General features: G+C 47.6%; 1 protein-coding gene across 8 annotated transcripts in view; it reads left to right on the plus strand.

The window, feature by feature from the left end:
• The window catches only part of RAD54L2 (RAD54 like 2), a 68,874-nt gene that overhangs the window by 42,579 nt on the left and 3,743 nt on the right, over nt 1-22,552 (plus strand). For 6 of the 8 annotated variants that reach the window (XM_053953654.1, XM_053953656.1, XM_053953652.1 and 3 more), the window contains 20 exons: nt 4,275-4,473; nt 5,872-6,011; nt 7,557-7,688; nt 8,429-8,661; nt 9,142-9,324; nt 9,600-9,733; nt 10,438-10,634; nt 11,162-11,504; nt 12,746-12,923; nt 13,409-13,660; nt 14,219-14,337; nt 14,645-14,760; nt 15,750-15,849; nt 16,177-16,382; nt 17,608-17,783; nt 18,516-18,712; nt 18,825-19,021; nt 19,512-19,601; nt 20,157-20,249; nt 20,463-21,981. In XM_053953654.1, the coding sequence (XP_053809629.1) occupies nt 4,275-4,473; nt 5,872-6,011; nt 7,557-7,688; nt 8,429-8,661; nt 9,142-9,324; nt 9,600-9,733; nt 10,438-10,634; nt 11,162-11,504; nt 12,746-12,923; nt 13,409-13,660; nt 14,219-14,337; nt 14,645-14,760; nt 15,750-15,849; nt 16,177-16,382; nt 17,608-17,783; nt 18,516-18,712; nt 18,825-19,021; nt 19,512-19,601; nt 20,157-20,249; nt 20,463-21,451 (4,274 nt within the window). In that variant the 3' untranslated portion in view covers nt 21,452-21,981. Of the gene's footprint in view, nt 1-4,274; nt 4,474-5,871; nt 6,012-7,556; nt 7,689-8,428; nt 8,662-9,141; nt 9,325-9,599; nt 9,734-10,437; nt 10,635-11,161; nt 11,505-12,745; nt 12,924-13,408; nt 13,661-14,218; nt 14,338-14,644; nt 14,761-15,749; nt 15,850-16,176; nt 16,383-17,607; nt 17,784-18,515; nt 18,713-18,824; nt 19,022-19,511; nt 19,602-20,156; nt 20,250-20,462; nt 21,982-22,552 lie in introns of those variants that run through there. The other 2 variants (XM_053953660.1, XM_053953659.1) reach the window with 2 other exon arrangements.

A 22,552-nucleotide genomic window follows, 5' to 3' on the forward strand; every position in this document is an offset into this window, starting at 1 on the left:
CTTATGCAGCAACCTCAGGTAGGAGACCCCAGATGAATGGGAATTTCTGTACTCCTAGGAGTGCTGACTGTTGCTAGAGCCAAACTGTGGATGCACAGACACTTGGACTTACTGAGGTCTGCCTTGGAGCAGGGAGATTGGCTGTAACACTGTTTCTCACTTACCTTGGTGTCAATGTTAGTCACATGAATGTCACACCTCAAAACAACCTGCTGCTTCATGACCCTTTGCAGCAACCTGAGCCATTTTGCAGAGCAGGCTGTGTCGAGAGCAGTTCACTGCTGAATCGATGATCTAGAGAATATTCTCCAGGCTGAATCCTGTGCTGTTGTAACAGAAGTTTGAGAAGGGGATGAGGTGAGCTTGGCTGCAATAGGAGGTGCCTGACTGCAGGACAAATCTTTTGCTGTGTTACACGTCATGAGTCACATCTGTGTGCAGTGTTTAGGGACAGCTCTGTCAGTCACAGCACACAGGGAGCATCTGAGGCAGTATTACACACAGCAGTCACGACTCTCTTACAGAGACTTCTAAACTGTAATACTGTGGCATGCAAGTTGGTCGAGAAACCAAACACCTACCCCTATTTGTATGTACATCTGGGGGTGGTGCTTGCTGCTGCTTATTGAGCAAAGAAAACTGGCAACCTCTGGCCTGCAGCACAAACCAGAGCCATGCTGTAACCAGGTCTGTTGGGTTTTGAAAGAGCAGGCACATTTCACACCTCTAAAGTGTGTGAGAAAGGATAGTCGTGCCCCTCTTGGCATTCAGGGTACCTTGGAGGACAGAGTGCCTGGGTGTGTGCAGGTGTCCATAACCACCTGGGAACTGTTTGAGGATTTCTCAAAGAGCTATAACCCACCTGAAGGAGTAGCTGCATTGATGCTACCACCACTTCTCTTGGGAGATCCTCTTTGTAGATCTGGTGAGGACAGTGCAAAACATGGAATAAAGGTGATGTGAACCGGGTGATTCTTGGTGCTCACAGCGTGTAACCATGGAATGGATTTACACCCTTGCCAACAACCACACCTGGCTGTCTTCTGCTGGGCAGACTTGGGCCTGATTTTTCTGATGTGGCTCATCCTGCTGTGCTGGGTTGTCAGCCCCAGGCTGGTGGCAATGCTCTTCTCAAGCAGGCAATGTGAATAGGTGCCCAGGTCTTCCTAGAGTGCACAGCAGCTCCAGCATGATCAGACAGTTGTCAACATGCAAACGTGGCTGTTGAATTTTTGTGTTGTGTAAAACACTACTTGTATAACCATGTCAGAGTAGTGTGTTGAGCTCCTGTTACAAAACCATAATTGGGTTTCTGCTGTATATGTAGGTTTGGCAAAATTGGGGCAGGATTATTCCATTGATTACCTGATGGGACCTGTTCAACGAGGCTGTTCCCACAGTCCCTCCAACCCAAGATCAGACCTGTTCTTACAGAAAATAGGTGTTCGTGTCTGTAGTTATTGTTTCTTAATGTGTTTCTGTCCCAGTGTGGGTCCCATTTACATAGCTTGGAGCTCACCATATTGGAGAGCAGCCACATGACTGCAGCAGGGAGCTGTGCTTTTCATCTGGGTTAGGTTTAGGCTGTGCACATAATCAGGAGTTTAATACAAAGCAGCAGCAAAACAATTCCTGCTTGTAACAGCCACCTCCTGCCGCAGGTGTGGTGGTAGCTGTTGCAAAGTTAGACTTGTAATTTTATCATTGTGTTAGTTAAACTCTGTGTAAAGCTTTATTCGTGCTGGTGGCAAGGATCGGAGCAGCCTTTGGGAAGCTGGCTGTCCCCTGAATCCCACTGCAGCTGAATCAGTGAGATGTTTGGAGCTGTTGCTAGCGTGGAAGAGCTCTCTTGATGCATATGTGTCAGGAATGTGGGCTGAGGCACAGATTGTGTTCCTCACCTCAGAACTTGTATTGGCAGGACAAACACCAGCCTGAGCAGACGTGGCTGTGGCAGATAAGGGCTTGTACTCAGTGCCGGGACCAAATTTATCATCAAATTTTGGGCTTTAGGTTCCTGGTCAGATGAGAATTATATTTTAAAAAGCCTATCTGATCCAGCTGTATGTTTTACCAGAGCTCCTATTACATATCATTACAAGGAAAGAAAAGGTAAAATGCAGAAATGGAATGAGTCTACATAGGGATTGCAGAACACATCTGAAAACATAGAGGAGACATAATAATTTGGGCTCCTGAGAAAGGCTCAGGAGGTTTTGCTATTATCAACCTTGTCCTGAAGACACCCTTGCCTGGCACAGTGCAGGTGGCAGGTTGGCTGCTGGAGGGGGTGACGTGGGCAATTGCTGGAGTGTGGGGAGGGAAGCGCTTCCTCTTCCAAACAAGCATGGCTTTGTGCTCTCTGGTGCCTTGTCAAGGTCCTCCGGGCCCAGGGTGAGATGGCAGCAGTGTAACCATGGCAGTGTTTGTCTCCGGTTTAGTGACTCATCCCGGAGCATGTGATCACGTGTGCAGCCTCCCTGCTTCCCTTTGCCCTATTTCATCCAATCTTTTGATCTAGTTATATAACCAGGAGTCAAGAGGGGTGGGGGGAAGGAAACAGTGCTGAAGAATTGCAGGTAATGTGACTAAAATGTGTCTGTAGCTCAAATAGCAGAGTTGTTGTCTGGGAAGCCTGAGAAACTGGGTTTATTCCCAGCACAGTTCTCTCTCTGCAAGTGAGCTGGTGCTTGATATCTGAGCTTGTAAGTCTAAAGAGGCATGGTGGGAGGACAGGGCTCCAAGACCTTGGCTGTGGTAGGAGAGCTGCTGTGCTTGTAGCAGTGAACCCCTTTGCCTTTATCTTCACATGCATAACTCTCCTTGCATTCATCATGAGATCTGTTCCATCCCATAAGCTGTGGATACCTGGTTTTCCAGTATGTGTAGGGCTTGCAGAGACAGATATTCACAGAAGTGTTTGAGCTGCTCTGCTGGTGCTGGTCCATGGTGGGCTGAGCTCTGAAGTCCTAAATCTGTTCTGACAAAGACTTGCAGCAAGTGCTGGGGTGGGTCTGGTGGGATGTCTGGAGAGGAAGTTTGCAAAGTTGGTGCTTTTGAACAAGGTGCGAATCTACTTCTTGTCATCTCAATTTTAAGATGTGATACGGGAGATAAGGTTAATTTAATGGGCATATCAGCATGACAGCTGTAGGTGCAATGTGCTGTACTGAAGCATCCTTCATTTAAGCTCCCAGCATTTTGAGAAGGAATGCTCTCTGTCTCCAGATCCCTCAGAGTCACAATGTGATGCTTGTTGGTTCTGTATTACTTCATCTGCCACATTCCTCAGCACTGATGTCTTCTTTCCTTCAAAGTTCTGTCTAAGTGTCATTTCAGTTCAGTCATTAGCTCAGACACACAATGTAAGCAAGAAAGCTGATTACAAGATGAAGTTCAGGGTATCTCTTTGCCTGACACAAGGGGACAAGATGCTTCAAAGAAGCTATTACAACGCTTGTCAGAAACAGTTTGCTTCAAGGGAAACTTTTGAACAGAAACATTTCCTTTCTTTGCTCTGGAAGCATTAGCTTGGTCACTGGCAGCCTGTTGAAGAGCCAAGTGTCACATAGAACAAGGTGTCATTTCACATTGTGCTTTAGGAGTGGAATCAAGCACAAAAGGAAGCCTGAAAGTAGAGAATGAAGAGAAAAAGGAATGCATATGATGTATAATGTAGAAAGAATATTTCCACTTACATTTTGTTTGACAAAAAGCTTGTTGGAAATTACCCTTTAAACCATGAGAGTGAAGCCTGGTGCTGAAACCACTGAGCTGACTGCTGAGCCATGACCCAGTGTTTGAACCAGATAACCTCTTACATACTGTTTTCTGTTGAGAGATGGTTACACAGGTGTCATAGATGGACATTTCTGCCCTATTTGAATGATGTGAAACAAAGAAAAAGAGATTCAAGTCCCTGGTTTTAATCAGAGCTTATCAGGCCCTCATAGAAAAACAGACTCTTGGGGTAGCAAGTGCTCCACATGGACTTAAATAATCTGCCTTGTTTTCTTGTGAGGACACATTTGGGCTGTGTTGAGGGGTGTTAGTCTTGGCTTTCACTAGGGACACACCCTTCACTGTAAAACTTTTTTAACTGTCTTTGACTGTCAGAAAGGACCCCAGTTTTGACCCTCAGAGTGACATGCTTGCAAATGAGTGAGAGTAGGGCTTGTCAGTTCCCATTCGGTTCAAATCCTGCTGAATGCTCGTGGAAAAGCCAGCTGCCAGCCTGGCACAGCTGTTCCCATGTCATGTTCTTCCCCTTGCAGACCAACCCCAGGAAGCCGTGTTCAGCGGTGACCATGCGGAGCACGCGGAGGATGGAGAATGGCAGCGCTCGACTTCAACTACCTCATCTCAGAGCGAGCGGGCAGAGCAACTCTTGCAGAACCAGCACAAGAGCCTGGCCTCTGAGGACACCAAAAAGAAGAGGGCTCAGAAACCGTCTCACATGCGGAGGAACATAAGGTAAGCAGCAGCGGCAGCAGGACAGCAAGAGCTTGGGTCACATATGGTGGTGAAAACAGAATCTCTGCACTTTGCTTCTGAGCTATGTTGTGCCACTGCTGGCAAACCAGATGGTTTTTCTTTTCCAAAACCTTAGGATTTCACCAGTGGGAGTAGAGTGATCTCAGACTGGAGTGCTGCATGTGGGTGCAGACTTGTTTGGTATTTCAGAAGAGTGAATATTTGGTTACGGAATATATTGCAAAAATTGTGTAATTGCTGCTGTCTTTTGAGAGATGTAATTGAAAAACAGTACCACCATTAAGTAAATACCAGTCTCAGATATTTGCTGAGATGAATCCTATTGCAAACAACCTAAAATACAGTCCTTTCCTGTACCATCCTGGGTACTTGTTGACAGGAATGCTGATGCTATGACTAGTGACTGAAATGTTGGAAGTCAGTTTCACCTGGATTTTATAGAGCAGTAGTTGTCCCACATATTCTGGGACAGGTTGTGAGGTGGTAAATCACTAGGAGATTTTGCTCAAGGGAATTTTATAAGCTCAGAGGAGAACTAATGGAGCAGGAACTCCTGTGGCAGCAAGTGGCTCTCATGCCCTGTGCTGGTGGTCTTTGGTTCCTATTTAAGCTTGTGCAGATTGATTTTCTTAAAGCTGAAGAAATAAGCATTGAATAGGCCTTGAAAATGGAACTTCATTAGGATAAAAGCAATGTCCCTGAAGTGTGGGGTTGAGTGGTTTTAAAGGCTAGTTTGAGGGAGCTAGATTTTACCACTGCTTGTACTGCACCTCTCCTCTGGCAAAAGCACCTTCATTTCCAGGACTGGACATGTGACACTGAAGCAAGGGAAAAGCAAATTCTGGAAGTAAATAAAATTACCTGTAAAGGGAAGGTGCTTTGAGGGAATGCCTTGAAACAATTGTTAAAACCATTAGAGATCCTAGCTCCTCAAAATGCTGTCAGAAGAGAATGAGGGTGATGACTTTTTGTGGTGGAATTGATGCATTTTCTTCTCATATATCTTCTTTGCATGACTTAGTGCATTTTGTGTTTGTAAACTGCATATGAATAAAAAGCACCCTTTTAAGCAGAAGAACTGATCTCTGGTAACCTAGTTTAGTGTATGTGCTTACCCACTTACATTTTTCCTCCTTTCATTACTTTGCTTCTGTTGAGCTTTTGTCTTTTCCTTGAGTGATAGTAGTGTTACCTGTAGTTGAGAAGTGTTGAAATAGCTGTAGAATTTGCCCATATCTTTTGGGGGATGATGTTCCTACTCTTGTGTGGCTGGCAGAATACCTGGAGCTTTTCAGTCATCTTTGCAGCAGCTGTGCAGCCGTTCACATTTTTGGAAGAAATGGAGTGTAACCAAAGCACCTTTGCTCCTGTGTTCAGAAAGCTGTTGCGTGAGGACCAACTGGAAGCCGTGACAAAGGCAGCCCAGCAGGAAGAGTTGGAGAGAAGGAAACGGCTTGAGCAGCAGCGGAAAGATTATCCAGCCTCTATACCAACTGTTCCCCTGGAGTTTCTTCCTGGTAAGCACTGGGAGATGCCAGCCAAGGCAAGAGTTTTAAGGACAGATGCTGAATGAAGAAGGTAGTGCTATGCTTGTCCATGACAGGACAAGGGATAATGGTTTTGACCTAAAGGAAGGTAGATTCAGGCTAGATACAAGGAAGAAATGCTTTACAATGAGCACAGGTTGTGCAGAGATGTGGTAAATGCCCCACTTCATTCAAGGTCAGTATGGATTGGGCTTTGAGCAACCAGATGTAGATGAAGATATCTCTGTTCAGTGTAGAGGGCTTGGACTAGATGACCTTTGAAGGGTCCTTCCAACCCCTAACATTGTGTGATTCTATGCTGTACTTGGACTTTGAAGTGTAAACTCTTGGAACAGCAGTTCCAAACCACTTGTAGGTTCAGTGTAGGCAGTTCCACTTCTGTCCTTATTTTCTATTAAGGATACAGTGGCTACTTGGTAAAAGGTGCCAGGTAATGTTTGTTGAAGATATTTTGATACACATCAAGTGTGTGTAGGGGGATGCTGAAACAGATTTCTCGTCTTTCCAGTTGGTATGGGAGCTTAAATAACAGGCTTGGTAGAAATGCCAGATACTGTTTGTCCTGGGAATGGTCTGGTAACATGTGTGTCTGGTACTGGGGATAGTGGAACAATAGACTGGGTGCACATATGTTGGTGATGTAACCTTGGCCTTCCTTGCATGTTTCAGCAAGCAGTGAGTTGCAGGCAGTATAAATGGTTAAGCATCACTCATGTCTTTGGGTGAATATGTCACCTTGCACTGTTCCCCAATCTAGATCATTTTGGTGATATGGTTTATAGCACAGCTTCAAAAGGTGTAAAGGGCAGAGAAGTGCAGCTGGATGTTGGGCAAGGGTAAGGAATTCTTGAGTTGGCCTTGCCTCTTGAAGAAATATATATTCTCCCTTATGTGCAAGTGTTAAAAACACTTTACCATGTGGGAGAAGGAGTAAGAGCTGTTTAAAACACTTTGGATTATGCAGAGTAGGTTCAGCCCCAGAGGAATGTCATTGCTTGCTTTGTCGCTGCAGTGATGCTGTTTGGCCCCATTAGCCTCTCCTCCACATGGCAGCACTAAAAACATACAAACAAATGCTCTTGATCAGCAAAAGTTGTTTATGATATGTGGGATGTAATTATTACAATGTCCCTACTAACAAAGAGCAGTTATTATCCCTTCAGCAGTTGGTACTTTCTCTGCTGGATGAAGCACAGCTTTTACTGAGACAAAAAAAAAAAAAATAGAGAAACAAAGGGCTTCAGCATGTTGCATGGTCAGTGTGCCCCAGTCAGGGCCTGAAACAGAGGGTGCCATCAGCAATGGGCTATTGTTTCAGCATATTGAGAATGGAGGAGATTGTGACCCAGGAAGCTGAGTCATAGCAGGATTGTAGACAGTGAGAGTCTGTTATGGAAAATTCCAGGACTAAGTTATTGGAGCTAAAGTGGAAGGAAATACTGTCTGGTTTCTGAACAGTTTTGTCTCCTTCCCCATTATTATGAATTACTTATTGTTTGTAATTTATGTTTGTAGAGGACATCGTTTTCAGAACAGCAGAGGCAACCCAGCTCCCCCCTCAGGTCCTGGCTGAGGAAGTGATCTGCCTCGACAGTACCAGCAGTGGCAGTGAGGATGATACTAAAGGAAAAAATAGCATTAAAGATGGTAAGTGACCAATTGCTTCAGCCTGCTCTTTTCACAATATGCTGTTTATGCAGCCACAAGTCCGTTTTCATCTGGTCAGATGCTCCAGTGGTGAATCACTTCAGATTTTTGTAAGCCTATTGGTTTCCAATTATATGGGCAGTTCTGGCCTGTGAGTCCTAAAATGACATTTATAAAATGGCCTGTCAGGCTCTCTTGTGAGCTTGTGTTTATTTCTGCTTTATAAATGCACTTAATTTTGCCCAGTGCATTGCTGAAGAATGCTTACAGGAGATGTGGCACCATTTGCTGCATATAAAAGGAGCATCTAAAGTATTCAGATCTGCAGCTAGAAGTGGTTTTGAGTCCCTTGTCCCAAATGCATTCGACTGGACTCCTTGGTGATCCTTAGGCATTATATGAGTCAATAAAATTCATGTCTGGGATTGGGAATTAAGAAAACATATGGAAGAGAATGTCAAACACTCCTAGAAACTGTCTCATGTTCTTTTTGGATCAGTCCAAGTTAATGTTCCCTGAAACATTTGGAAGCCAGGGAAGCTGATGCTTTCATATGCTGGTCTGAGGGGTGTGGTGTGTGCCAGTATTGTGCCTGCTTGTTCAGGATACATCATTAGGTCAGGGTGGAATTGCAAAAGCTGGGGGTAGCCTTATTTCCTGATAGGTTTTTTCCATTCTTGATAAACCCTGACATCAAGTTAACTTTGTCCTTATTCTCTCCTGTTTTGGATACTTTGCAGAAGTGATTGAGCTAAGCTCAGGAGAGGATGATGCCCTCCAAATTGTGGACAGCAGTGACTCTGGCAATGAGGGGGAGGAGGATGGCAGTGAAGAGAGCAGTGGCTCTCATGTGAATGATGCCTTAAATCAGTCAGATGCTCTGGGGCAAGTCATTGTCAACATCAATCATCCACCAAATGAGGAGGACATTTTCCTGGCTCCCCAGCTTGCACGTGCAGTAAAACCTCATCAGGTAGGCTTTGTTAGCCTTGAAAATGCAATGAATTCAGGCAAGCCTGCCTGGGAATCTCAGCAGAACTTCTTTGGTGAGCCCTGCGACCCATCTGGTGATGACTGTCATGGACAGTCAAATGATAAAACTGAATTAGAGGAAGGCCAAGGCTCTGTATAACTTCAGCTGCTGTTACTATCAGACCTTTGTATATTTAGATGAACTTTTAAAAAATAAAATTATTAACAAACTAATCAACCCCGATTCAGATCCTCTGGCTACAAATTAATTTTGATTTATTGATATATTCTCAAGAAATCCTATCAGCATCTAAAAATACTGAGTTTCGGAGCCTTCCCTAGGTTAGAGTAATTTAGTGAACTTGAAACGTCCCCTTTACATCTCCATGGTCCTGATGTACTTGCCATTCTGTAAAAACTTATCCATCGTGGGCTTTTTTGTGTGCCACCATTCTAACACTTTTTCTGCTTTCCTGCCTAGATTGGTGGAATCCGATTCCTTTATGACAATTTGGTCGAGTCCTTGGAGAGATTTAAAACCAGCAGTGGGTTTGGGTGTATTCTAGCACATAGCATGGGCCTGGGCAAGACCATACAGGTCATCTCTTTCTTGGATGTACTTTTTCGGCACACGGAGGCAAAGACTGTTCTTGCCATTGTACCTGTAAGTAGCCACATGAAGGGCTGGCTGAGGGGCTTCCCTACCCTGCTTCTTTCTTTGCATAGAGAAGGTTGATTAGTGTCCCATCACTCATCAAGTTCTATCACATCCTTGCTGCTCTTGCCCCTCTATCATTCCCTGTGTTCCTGAATTTGCATGCTGTGAGCTGCTGCTTCCATCTGGGCACACTGGGTGTCATTCCCTAATCTCATTTTTGCTCTTAAAAAGCCCAAATGACTCAACTGGGTTTTTAATCCTTCCATGGCTAATTTTTTCAGGTGAATACACTTCAAAACTGGCTAGCAGAGTTCAACATGTGGCTCCCAGCACCTGAAAACCTTCCTGCTGATTATAACTCCAAAGAGATCCAGCCCCGCAACTTCAAAGTCCACATCCTGAATGATGAACACAAGTAGGTGACAGTAAAAGCTTTTCTTGGCTCAGGGACCTCTGCTTCTTTCTGGGTCATTTTCCTTGCATGGATCAGGGCAGTGCAGTGGTCCTGGGCAATTCTCAGTTCATTAGCTGTGTCTATACACCTGCCTGTTGATGTCTTCACCTTCTGAGTGGGATATATTTGAATCTGCTGATGCTGCTCTGGCCGTGTATTTACTGTTGGCCAGGATCTGATGTACTGTGATGGACTGAGTGAAGACAGTGTCTTGATCTGAACCAATTCTGAGCAGACTGGAAGGGAAGGAAGCCTGGGGGATAGGAGCATTGAAGGAGACAACAGGGGATAAACAACTTGAAGATTACAACCATGTGAATTGGCAGCTTGTTCTGCAAATGATTTTTGCAGAGGCAAACTCAACAGCTCTGTAAAAAGGGAACTCTTGTGTTTTATATTCTTTTGTGCATGACAAGCTTCTACACCTCAGTTCCTGTAAGGATTTGTCATTCTCAGTCCTGCTCCATGACACATAAAAGGCTTTTTTCCCCCTCTGTATCTGTTTGTTTCCTAAAGAAATTTCACTGTAAACCTCCATCTGGTTTGATGTGAGAAAAGTGCTTTAAAATACCCATTGAATGGGTATTTTTTTCTCAGCAGACTCCAATCCAGTGATTCAACCTGAAATTGGAGTAAAGCTTACGGTTTATTTGGTTGTTTTGCAGGACAACAGCTGCACGAGCAAAGGTGGTGAATGACTGGGTGACAGAAGGTGGTGTGCTGCTGATGGGATATGAGATGTACCGGCTCCTCTCACTGAAGAAGTCCTTTGCCACTGGCAGGAAGAAGAGAACAAAGAAACAAACTGGCCCTGTCATTATTGACTTGGATGAGGAAGACCGGCAGCAGGAGCTTCTGAAAGGTGGGAAGTCAGCCCTCAAGAAGGGAGAGTGTGGCCCTGCTGTCCAGCTGGCTGTCAGCTGTGGCAGCACAGGGAAACAACCTATAACTTGCTTTTAGTGTCACTGACATGATAGAACTTTGCTGGGCGGGATTGTGTCTTTGGAGGCAGAAGGCTGTTGAGCTTTGTCTGAGTCTTTAATTTCTTGCAAGAGCTCCAAGTAAGCGTGGAATTCAGTACACTGAACTCTGGGATTTGTCATTGTGAGATTTGCCACTCTGATTTAATGCAAGACACCCAACTTGATGCAATGCAGGTCACTGAACAGAAATCAAGGGACAGTCATGTTTGCTCATTACCACATTTTGCTAAATCAGAACTACTGTCTAGTCAAATGTTATCTCCTGCATCAGCCTTTCTCTCTGCACCCATGGATACTGCTTCTTTGTCTTTCAGAAATACTCCTCTGTTGTGAAGCTGGTGACCTTATAAAACCAGAATTTTGTCTTATTCATCTCTAACTAACACTTAATGTCCCTTGTCCTCAGGGATTGAGAAGGCTTTGTCTCGCCCCGGCCCAGATGTGGTTATTTGTGACGAAGGACACCGGATAAAGAACTGCCATGCCAGCACTTCCCAGGCACTGAAGAACATCCGCTCGCGCCGGCGGGTGGTGCTGACTGGGTACCCACTGCAGAACAACCTCATCGAGTACTGGTGCATGGTGGACTTTGTCCGGCCTGACTTCCTGGGCTCGCGGCAGGAGTTCAGCAACATGTTTGAGCGGCCCATCCTGAACGGGCAGTGCATTGACAGCACCCCCCAGGACGTGCGGCTGATGCGCTACCGCAGCCACGTCCTGCACAGCCTGCTGGAGGGCTTCGTGCAGCGGTGAGCCCGTGGGGAGTTCTCAGGGGTGTAGTCCATGTAAACAGCTCCTTCATCACAAGTTACCTGGCTTGTTTGCTGAGTTCATGTAGTACAACTAAATCTTGCTGCTTTATAAAATCATGGAATTGTTAGGTTGGAAAAGATGTGTAAGATCAAGTCCAGCCGTTAACCCAGCACAGCCACCACTAAAGCTTGTCCCCAGGTGCCACACCCACAAGTCTTTTAAATCTCTCCAGGACTGGTGACTTCCCTGAACAGCCTGTTCCAATGTCTGACCACCCTTTCCATGAAGAATTTTTTTTCTAATATCCAATCTAAACCTCCCTGGCACAATATGAGGCCTTTTTCTCTTGTCCTGTCACTGTTACCTGGGAGAAGAGACTGTTCCCTACCTGGATAAAACCTACTTTTAGGTAGTTGTGGAGAGAGAGAGGTCCCCCCAAAGCCTCCTTTACTACAGGCTGAGCCCCCTCAGCTGTTCCTCATCAGACTTGTGCTCCAGACCCCTCCCCAGCTCTGTTGCCTGAATCTGGACACGCTCCAGCACCTCACTGTCTTGTAGTGACCCAAAACAGATTCCAGGATTTAAGGTGGGGCCTCACCAATGCTGAGTACATGGGGAGGTTCACTGCCCTGGCCCTGCTGGCCACACTGTAAAGTTGGTTTGCTTTGGTACCACAGACTCTGATAACAGAGAACTACACCTCTAACTGCTCTAGAGTGACCTCAGGTTTATTTTGATGGCTTAATAGCCAATTTGGATGTGTGCTTTGTGACATCCTTATCCAAGAATCTGAAAGTGTTTTGTGAGAGTGTTAAGGAAAGTCACAGTGACTCCACCACTCTGGAAATAAATCAGCATTTTTTTCTCAGATGAGGATTCTGAGATGCTGGTGTGGAGTGTTTTAATCATTGGCAGAGCTGAAAAGAGACTTTACGTCTTATTTCTGTTTTTCAGCTACCTTGGAAAACAGGACTTTCATCACCCTCTTAACTCTGTGACTTGTGCTAGAAGATTGTAATGTTTGAGATCTTTGTAATTGTGTTTACAATTGGTATTTGGCTGCAGGGAGAGTATCTCAGAAGTCTCATGCATTAGAGAAGCATGCAATTTAGAGGTCCTTCTCCCTGCAGCTGGGTGGGCAAGAAGTCAAAATCTTTCCCTACAGGCAGCCGCAGGGAGATCGTATTGAGAAATTCCCTTCCCCTGTATTTATTCCACTCTTCTATTTCCTCCACAGGCGAGGCCACAACGTGCTGAAGGTTCAGCTCCCATCTAAGGAAGAGCACGTCATCCTGGTACGTCTGTCCAAGATCCAGCGGGCCCTTTACACGGAGTTCATGAACCGGTTCCGAGATGCAGGCAACAGTGGCTGGCTGGGGCTGAACCCACTCAAAGCTTTCTGTGTCTGTTGTAAGGTATGTTTTGGCAGAAGATGCAAAGAAATATTCTAATCTGTTGGGGAAAGGGGAATATAAGTCAGAAGAGGAGGTGAAAGTGTGGTTGGCCAGGGACATCATCTCTCCTCAGAGTGCTCTGCAGTGGTTCTAACAGTATTGTTATCTTTGCTTCCAAAACTGGGGTGCAGGGATGTTAAATGTCTCTTTCAAACTGTGCAAGAAACCTGCTGGCATCAGCTGAAACAATCTGGGATGATACCTTAAACTGCATAACCTTACCTGCTTAGTGCAAGCAGGCAGCTTCCTCTGCCTTTGTGCTGTGTGGGGTGCACAGTGACCTCCTGGTTTGTTCTCAAGGAAAGAATTGGACACGTTTAAAGATAGGAGAGCCAGAAGAAGTATTAGTTCTTTCCTTTGAATAGCTGTGAGGCCTTTCAGGTCACAATCATTGGCAAGCAGCAGACCAGTGCAGGTCTAACCACTTCCTTTCTTTATCCCTTCAGATCTGGAACCATCCAGATGTGCTGTATGAAGCTCTGCAAAAGGAGAATCTGGCAAACGAGCAGGATTTGGATGTGGATGACCTTAGCACAGCAAGCACTAATTCCCGCTGCCAGCCTCAGGGAATTAAAGTTAAAACAGAGAGTAATGCTTTGGCATCACCAGTTGGAGAAGCTACTAATAGCAAGTTCCTCCAGAGTGTTGGCTTCAACCCTTTTCAGGAGAGAGCAAATCAGGTCGTAACTTACGAGTGGGTGAGTGTCACTGCTGGAAAACTCTTCATTTGGAGAGTCTGAAAGAATGGACAGTTTTCTGAAGCAGAGCAAAGAGAACACTCTTCTGTTTGAGTTACGGGTTTCTCCTATGTTCTCTTTACCACAAAGCATCTTGATAAGCAGATCCACATGGTGCTAAGAGGGGTTTGTGACTCTTAGGAGGTAGAAGTGCAGGCAGCACTCTTATGTCATTGTTCTCATCGGACCAAAAAGGCTGTGGAGATTGTTATTCTAAATAAAGGTGTTAGGGTGAAGTTTGTTGTAAATAAGAGGGTGGTAAATGTAGAAGGATGGAGGAAAGCTCTTGAGATGAAAGAGTCATGAGAGGTCAAGAGGACACTCATTCATCGAAGAAGTTTGTCATTTGGAGCTTCTGGAATGGGAGGTAGCAGCAGTTGGGAGTAATATGGCCACCTCAAACAACTGGATGTAAATAACCTTGTTGCCATGATTTATTTCTCTCACCTTGAGACAGGGTTGTTGAACTAAACAGGGAATGAGCAACTCCACCTGTAATAGTCTCCCATTTCTTGGTAGGCCAAAGACATCTTGTGTGATTACCAGACGGGAGTCCTGGAGAACTCACCCAAGATGGTGTTACTTTTCCACTTAATTGAGGAAAGTGTGAAGCTTGGAGACAAGATCTTAGTCTTCAGGTAAGCAGAGTATCACCAACTGATCTTACAGTCATTAAATACTGGAGTAGTTGGATCCCCCTGGTACTAGGAGGTTTTTACAGAGGATGAATGCTGTGGCAGTTCTCCTTTTTTCTCCTTTTTTGTATTAATGTGGATTTTTATTTGTGGATTTTATACTTCCGCCACTGTCACATTTACTAGTGAGGGTTGTTCTGCACAAACTGTGTTTGACAACCATCAGCACTGTCGTGGCCGGAGAAGGGTTCTGATACTCTGCTTCTGCTGCTGGGGGACTTTTTCCTAAACAGAGATCTTGGTTTTGCAGCCAGAGCTTGTCTACCTTATCTGTCATTGAAGAGTTTTTGGCAAAGAGACCAATGCCGAGTCCTCCAGGCTCAGATGGAGGAGTTAATAACTGGGTCCGAAACATCAACTACTACAGTGAGTGCATTCAGTCCTCCTCTCTTTTGTTGTGACACTGGTTGATCATGTGAAGGACTAATTCCTGGAAATTACCCACCATCTTCTTTTAGTTGTCTTTGGGTGTGAAAATGCTCTGCTGAAGCATTCTTCTCATGAACCTTTCACTGTTCTTACTTTTGTTGTTTTGGAAGACAATGTCAGTTGGATAGCAGCCAAGCAGTAATTTCCAAATCCTCTTTTGACATCTTACTTAGAAGATGCTAGACATCTTTGACATCTCACTTACAGACTACTGCTTTTTTTAAGTTGCAAAAGATCCTCTTTGCTTCCTGTTGGCTATTTGCTAGATCTTGCTTCCAAAACCAGAATCACTATGGAATGTTTTCACTTGCTCAAGGCTGTGAATTCCTCTCCCTTCTTCCCCAGCTTTAAATCTTTTTCTGGTACAGGTTGTTGCTTTGTGTGGCTACTTTGCAGGCCAGGACTGAGAAGAGTGGTGGATATGGTGTTCCTGATTTTTGCAGAGCTGCCAAAAGCAAGCTGCTGCTCAGGAACAGAGACATGACACCCCCTGCACTCCTTTACACCAGCACTCTCTGTGCTGGTGGGGGTTTGCCAAAGCCTTTACAATTTTGCTTTCTCTTGATTCCCAGAGCTTCCTGCATACATGAGGCCTTTGTTCCTCTTGTTCCTGCTTGTTATCCACCTTGCCTAAAACAGAGCCTTAAAGGGCTAGATGTGTTGTAGTGCTCCCAGGTCTGGCCTTGACAAGCTTGAGTAATGTTTACTTGATCTTTCAGTTGATCAAGTCCCAACCTGGCTGGCCGCATTGCACCTGCCTTTTTGGGCATATTACAGGTACAGAGTGTTCCAGTTGAGATGCTGGAGTACGACTTGAATTGGTTTGGAACCAGTTTCAAAGCTCAGTGTTTGGAAAGTGGGTTTGTTCTGACAGAAATCCCCCAAACATACAGAGCTTTTACATTTATCTTTAATTCCTTTCTCAGGACTGGATGGTAGCACCTCTGCCTCGGAAAGGGAACGGCTGATTAACCAGTTCAATGATCCCAGCAATGCCTCTGTTTGGCTGTTCCTTTTGTCCACACGGTGAGTTGGCTGGAGCAGAAGGGCACGGGGGAGGACTCGTACTGATGTTCTGGATGGATGTGGGTTTTCAGTTCTTAACTTCCTTTGTAATATGCTCTCCATGGTATGATAGTGCCATCTGCTTCTGAATTCCCTAGGGATGTAGGATTTCAGCCTTAGGCCTCTGCAACAGCTTAACAGTCTTGGAAACCAAACTTGGGTTTCAAGTTTGACTGGAGGAAACTTTCCATAAACCCTTTATGGACTCTTGGTTGTGATGGTTGTCCCTGCCTAGAAGTTTTGGAAATTGACCAGGGCAGCAATTTGAAATTTGCCTTAATTTTCCAGTGCTGGGTGTTTGGGTGTCAACCTCATTGGAGCAAACAGAGTGGTGGTGTTTGATGCTTCCTGGAACCCATGCCACGATGCCCAGGCCGTGTGCCGGGTGTACCGCTACGGGCAGAAGAAGCCGTGCCACATCTACAGACTGGTTTCTGATTACACCCTGGAGAAGAAGATCTATGACCGCCAGATCTCCAAGCAGGGCATGTCAGGTAAGTAAGCGCACAACATTCCACTCTCAGCTTTCACTCCTCTTAGCTCCTGTAAGTCCTGTTTCTGCGGGTTTATAACTTCTTTTAAGGTTGAAAAACAGACAAAGAGGTGACAGGCACCATCCCAGGACTATGTTTGATGTTTAAGTTGGCAGTGACGTAGGATCCTGTAAGAAATTCATGGTGGTAGAGCCAGCATCCTGCAGCAAGGTTGTGGTCCCGGTCCACTGCTCTGCCATTTACTTCCCCTGCTCCTCTTCTGGCTACTGCAACAGACTGGAGACGCAGGGGGTTGCTCATCCTATTTTCCCCTCTGCCTGGATATTGCTCATCTTAAACTGGGTGTTACTACTTAAATAGCTCTGTATCTCTGTTTTCCTGCAGTAAGAGAAGAAAAATAGCTAAATTAAACCATATATTGACACCTTTTACTGTTAGTGTTTGCTTAGGTGTCAAGAGTAATTAATTCATTGTGGTTCTGACCTGCCTTTGTACCATAAGTATCTTTTGTGCTGGCTTGTTCCAGTTGTCAAGCTGCTCTCATAGAATGTGCAGCTGAGGGTTGTGGTGACCCAAAGAGAGCTCTGTGTCCTTCTTTGCTTAAAACTCCAGAGGCAGTAGCCCAGCATGATCAGCTCAGTTTGCTGTTGTGCACTTGAGGTGGAGTCCCCTGGCAGCTGGCCTGGCTCCCAGGAGAGTCCTGGATAGAGGTGTTTTCTCCAAGTGCTCCCATTTGACCTATGTGCAGGAGGGAGTGTTCAAGGAAAACATTCAGGCTCTTGTGAGTGAGGGAATGTGGCTGCTTTTCTGAGCTTTCCACTTTAGTGCATAGTTATTAATTTGAGCCTTGTTGGTGGGATTTGTGGGAGAACACGTACTGATGTGGCTGCAGTTCTGTCCCAGAATGTGTATGTTTACAGCCTTGTTGCGTGAGATGGGACACTATCCATAATCAGTGTTGTGTTCCTGTTTGTCAGGAGCTTGCTGACCTGCACAGTTTTGCTGTGCAGTCTGCAGCACAGGCACTTGTCAGCCTGACTTGGTCAAACAGGCTCAGCTCTGAACCTGATGATTTTTATCCTTGCCTGACATTTACAGAATATTTCTGAGGATTGTGTAGATTGCAAGGAGGAAGCTGTATTAGGACAGAAGTGTAGGAAGGGCAACAGGCAAGCAGTGCTGATCTCTTCCCTTGTCTGCTCACTCCATTCTCTCTCTTTTCCAGATCGGGTGGTGGATGATCTGAACCCAGTGCTGAACTTCACTCGACGGGAGGTGGAGAACCTGCTGCATTTTGTGGAAGAAGAATCTGACCCTGCTCAGCTCTCCCTCAATCCGAGCAAGATGAAGGAGTCTGTTCTACAATTAGCCTGTCTCAAGTATCCTCACCTCATCACCAAGGTAAGACCAGCCTGCTTCTTTGCTGGCACTGCCCTGCACAGGCAGGAGTGGGCCTGGAGGTGTCTGGCAGTGTGATGGGGCCATGGTGACAAGAAGGATGCACCTAGGTGCTGGTGGGAATAGGCAGAAAATTCTCTAGAGAGGACCCAAAGATCCCTGCCCTTCCCTGTGATATCTTCCACTCATCCAGAAACACCTCTGTCCTGTACAGGTTTGGGGGCAGGTTGTCAGGCACCCCTTTCTTCAGCTTTGTGCTGGGCGTGAAGGTGGCAGTGGAATATCCCAGCTTGCTGCCAGCTCTTTTTCTGAGGTGACTTTAAACCAAAGCTGGGACAGGCAGCACTGTCCTGTCCTGTTCAGGAGTGTCACTGGTAGGGTGGTGCTGCAGAGTGGGCCTGTGCCAGATGCTGTGGGGCTCTGGGGGCTGTGTGACATTGTGGCGGGCTCCGTACTTGTGCTCCTGACCGGGCCAAAGCTCCTGGGTTTCGCTGTGTGCTTGTGGTAAGTGATGGCCTTGGCTGGGCAGGTGATGGCATTAGCTGACTGTCACCCTTCAAGATGAGCCTTGGTCACATCCACAGCGGTGCCCCCCACACGTGCTTTGCCATGGCCAGCTCTGCCAGCCTGGGAAGGAGACAGGCTGCCGCAGGGAGCGGGCGGCTGCTGTTCGGGGTGTGCTGGTTCCCTCTTGCGGTGCGTGGGTGCCAGAACCGCGGTGCTGTGGGGTTGCAGGAGCCTTTTCAGCACGAGTCACTGCTGATCGACCGGAAGGAGCACAAGCTGACCAAGGCAGAGAAGAAAGCAGCCAAGAAGAGCTATGAGGAGGAAAAGAGAGCATCCGTCCCCTACACCCGGCCGTCCTACGCACAGTATTACCCAGCCAGTGACCAGAGTCTGACAAGCATCCCTGCCTTTAGCCAGAGGAACTGGTGAGCACCTGCCCCTTCCCTTCTTCCCATGCTGTAGACATGAAATGAAGGGGCAGATGATGCTTATCGCTGTGGGGTGGGTGCTGCACTCTCCTCCCTCCTCTCTCACTAGGCGACCAGCCCTCAAGGGTGAGGACAAACCAGTGGCAAGTGTCCGCCCAGTTCAGTCCACCCCCATTCCAATGATGCCCCGGCATGTCCCCATGGGTGGTGCAGGATCAACCTCAAGTTCCAACCCTGCTGTCAACTTTCCCATCAACTATCTACAGCGAGCTGGTGTCTTTGTGCAGAAGATTGTTACCACCACGGGTGAGTTGCTACTGCTCAAAGTGGGTTGGGTATGTGATGCCCATGGTAAATTGAGGATGCCCATGGTGTACTGAGGATCAGGGTGAGTTGCAGATGCCCACATGGGTTGTGGGCAGATGGGCATCAGAGGCAAAGATACTGTCTCTCTGCATTTGAGTGGTTCCTCTGTGCCTGGAGGACTTTCCCTGCAGGTATACGAGAGCCATGGACCTGGTGGATTGTTGAGAGTGAACTTTCCCTGATAGGACCTGCAATACTGTCACTGGTGGTTCTGGAGATGCTGTGCCAGGACAGCATGGCTTTAGCTTCCTTAGAGCCTCTGCTGCCTTCTTGTGCTGTGTAGAAATAAACCCAGGGCTTGCTTATAGCACAGCACACAGGAGACACAACTGCACTGCAGAAAAAGGGGTTGGTGGTGTACCTGCCCACTCCTGGCTGTGGCTGACATGTAGTTTAATGGGCACTATTCTGTTTCTTTCCCCATTGCCAGATATTGTGATTCCGGGTACAAACACATCCACTGATGTACAAGCTAGAATCAGTGCTGGTGAGAGCATCCACATCATCCGAGGGACAAAAGGTAATTCTGTCCTGCTAAGACTTGTGGATAGGGTCCTAGCCAGTGCTAATTAGCAAAGAAAATGATGCAAAGGCATGAATCATTCCCTTGAGAAGAAAAGAAGGGAAGGAGGTCTTGAGTTTGCAGTGACTCTGTTGCAGCCCATGCTCTGTATGTGCTGATGCTGCATGGCTGTTGCAGCTGTGGCTGCTCCTGTCCCTGAGAGCCTGAGAGGAACTGTTGAACTTTGTGGCTCAGTTCTTCCTTCTCACAACATTCACTGCAAGTCCTGAGGCAGCCACACACTTCCTGATTCTCCCAGAGCAAACTGTTTCAAGTGTGAAGTTCCACATTTCCCACTGGCACCACACTGGGAGGGGGTGATCTCCAGTCTAGGAAAGCTGAAAGGGTCAAAGTGGAGGGTGAGGAAGGGGGTAAAAGCCCTCCACTGGGCCTATGCAGCACTGCTGTCCTATTCTTACCCAAGGAACCTTGCAGGCTCATAGATCCAGGTTCTGAGCTGAGACTGGAGTTGTAAAGAAGTTGTTGAATGAAGTTGTCCTGCCTCTGTTCCAGGGACATATATCCGGACCAGCGACGGTCGGATTTTTGCCATACGGACCACTGGGAAGCCAAAGGGCAATGAAGACCGTCGGACAGCTGCCTCAGGTAGGGGCTTGTGGGTGCTGTGTGGGGCTTGCACACGTGCTTTCCTACTGGAGTGTCTGGGGCAGCATTCCTTGATGTATTCCATCATGTCTGTGTTTAGAGCTGACTCCACCATATCCCCAAGATATTTCCACCTTCCGTTCCACTGCCTCTTGGCCCGCAGGTTTTTCTCTGAGGTCATATTTCTCACCTGCTCCGTTTCCTTGTTTGCAGGCTCCCAGAGCTCTTCCCTGGAGTCTACGAGCAATGGCAGACACAGTGCCTCATCCCCGCAGCTCCCCAGCGCGGAGGAGCTCACTCGGCCCATCTCCCCCGACAGCCCCGAGATCATCAGCGAGCTGCAGCAGTACGCGGAGGCGGCGGCCGCGCGCGAGTCCCGCCACAGCTCTCCCAGCACCACCGCGCCGCAGGGCCACGCCGCCCGCACGGACAACGCGCCCGGCGCCGCCGCCCGAGGAGCCGAGCAGCGCGTGGGGGTTCACTGCGTGGCTCCCTCCGTGTCCTCGGCCCTGCCTGCCACCAGCCAGCATGGCGATGCCCACCCGGTGTTGGACTTACGGGGCAACAAGCGCAAGTCAACGTCGCCGTCGGCTCCGGAGGAGCAATCCCGGAGGCAGCAGAAGAAGCGCCAGTTGCCATCATCCGTGCAGCCGTACGAACACGGGTACCCCGTCTCTGGTGGGTTCACCATGCCTCCTGTCTCTTTAAACCACAACCTAACCCATCCATTTGCCTCCCAGCCAGGAAACTCCTTGTACATGGGCACTGGCTCCTCTTATTACCAGCTGCCCAATTTACTCTCAGACCCTCATCTGGTGTTCCCTGTGACTACTGACCCTCTGCTGACAGCCGGCACCGCCAGCTCTTCTGCTGCTACCTCAGCCACCGCCAGCGTCCCCTCATTCATGCTAAACCCTTCTCTGACAGGGGTGCTGCCCAATTACTCGCTTCCCTTCACGCAGTCACTCCTGCCCGAGCCCAGGATGTTTGCTCCTTTCCCAGCCCCTGTCTTGCCTAGCAGCCTTCCCAGGAGCATGGCATCTGCCTACCCTGGCTACGTGTCCCCTCACTCGGGCTACCCAGCTGGGGGTCTCCTTCGGTCCCAGGTGCCTCAGTTTGAACCCCAGGAGGTCCCAGAGGTGGGATGCAGCTCTAATGATGAGGACAAAGACGACGATGTCATAGAGATCACAGGGAAATAAAAAGGCCCAGCTCCTGCTCGGTCTCAGCTCCGCCAGGAGGCAAAAGTTGCAGGACCTTTTTGGGAGTCAGGATTTTCCCTCTGGGCCATGGCAGTGGGTGGAGAAGGATGCAAAGGGTGTGGCGTGGGGGTGGTTTTGTTCTTTTCGTTTGGTTTTGTTGTTTTTTAGCTGTCGAGGATAAGAATTGTATTAGGGGCTGGGAGATGGGAGAGGGATAGAATGGACCTTTGAGAGCTGGGAGAGCAAGAGCCGGGGAGGAGGGAAGCAGCAATGCAAACTGTAGGAGTGCCTCCCCCCACGCTCTGTCTGTCTGTCTGTCTCTGTTCTCTGTCTTGTCTGGCCATGGAGGCTTGGTGTTGTGAGTCACTGCCCTTCTCAGGCCTGGAGGTGCGGGCTTGACCGCTGGCAGGGCCGAGCTCCCTCTCACATGAACTGCCTTATCTGTGAACTTCTCTCACTGCGAGAGGGGTGGGCCGGGGGTGACTCCACCAGAGGTTGGGGACAAAGTGTTTTTAATGGGGAGGGAGTGGGGAGGCATCTACATTGTGTATGTTGGGGCAGGGAGGGAGGGGATTGATGTCAAATAAAAGAAGAAAGAAAAGAAAAAAATATATAAAAAAAAAAGAAAATACCCCACAATTTGTCACCCTCTTCAAATTCACATGAGACTAGTGTGAGTGGAGGGCTCCAGGCAGGCTCCTGTGCCGGGGCTCTGGTGGGGGGCTCCCCCAGGCCCTTCTGGAGGGACCCGTCCAAGGTAGGTTGGCCCTGTGAGTCTGATGCCACCTTTGTGTGCTAGGCCAGATGAGTGGAGCAATGCTACATGCCTTGGTGGCCATCAGAGGGGAATCCTGCTGACTTCCCTGTATCCTGCCAGGCTGTGTGAAGGCCACGTCTCACCCTGCTGTGGCCCACCAGATCCAGGGGTGGGTGGGCTTGCTGCTGCTTCTGAACAGCACCAGGCAGTGGAGAAGGTTGGGAGGGGACACTGGACCAGTGCCAGTTGCTGTTGAATCTGTGACTGGAGAGACTTTCCCCTGCACAGAATCTCTACATTAATTTATTTCATGAAGGCATAGTATTTATTGTCTGGGGGAGTCT

This window comes from Vidua chalybeata, chromosome 12, assembly GCF_026979565.1.
Source record: "Vidua chalybeata isolate OUT-0048 chromosome 12, bVidCha1 merged haplotype, whole genome shotgun sequence".
Classification (NCBI taxonomy): Eukaryota; Metazoa; Chordata; class Aves; order Passeriformes; family Viduidae; genus Vidua; species Vidua chalybeata.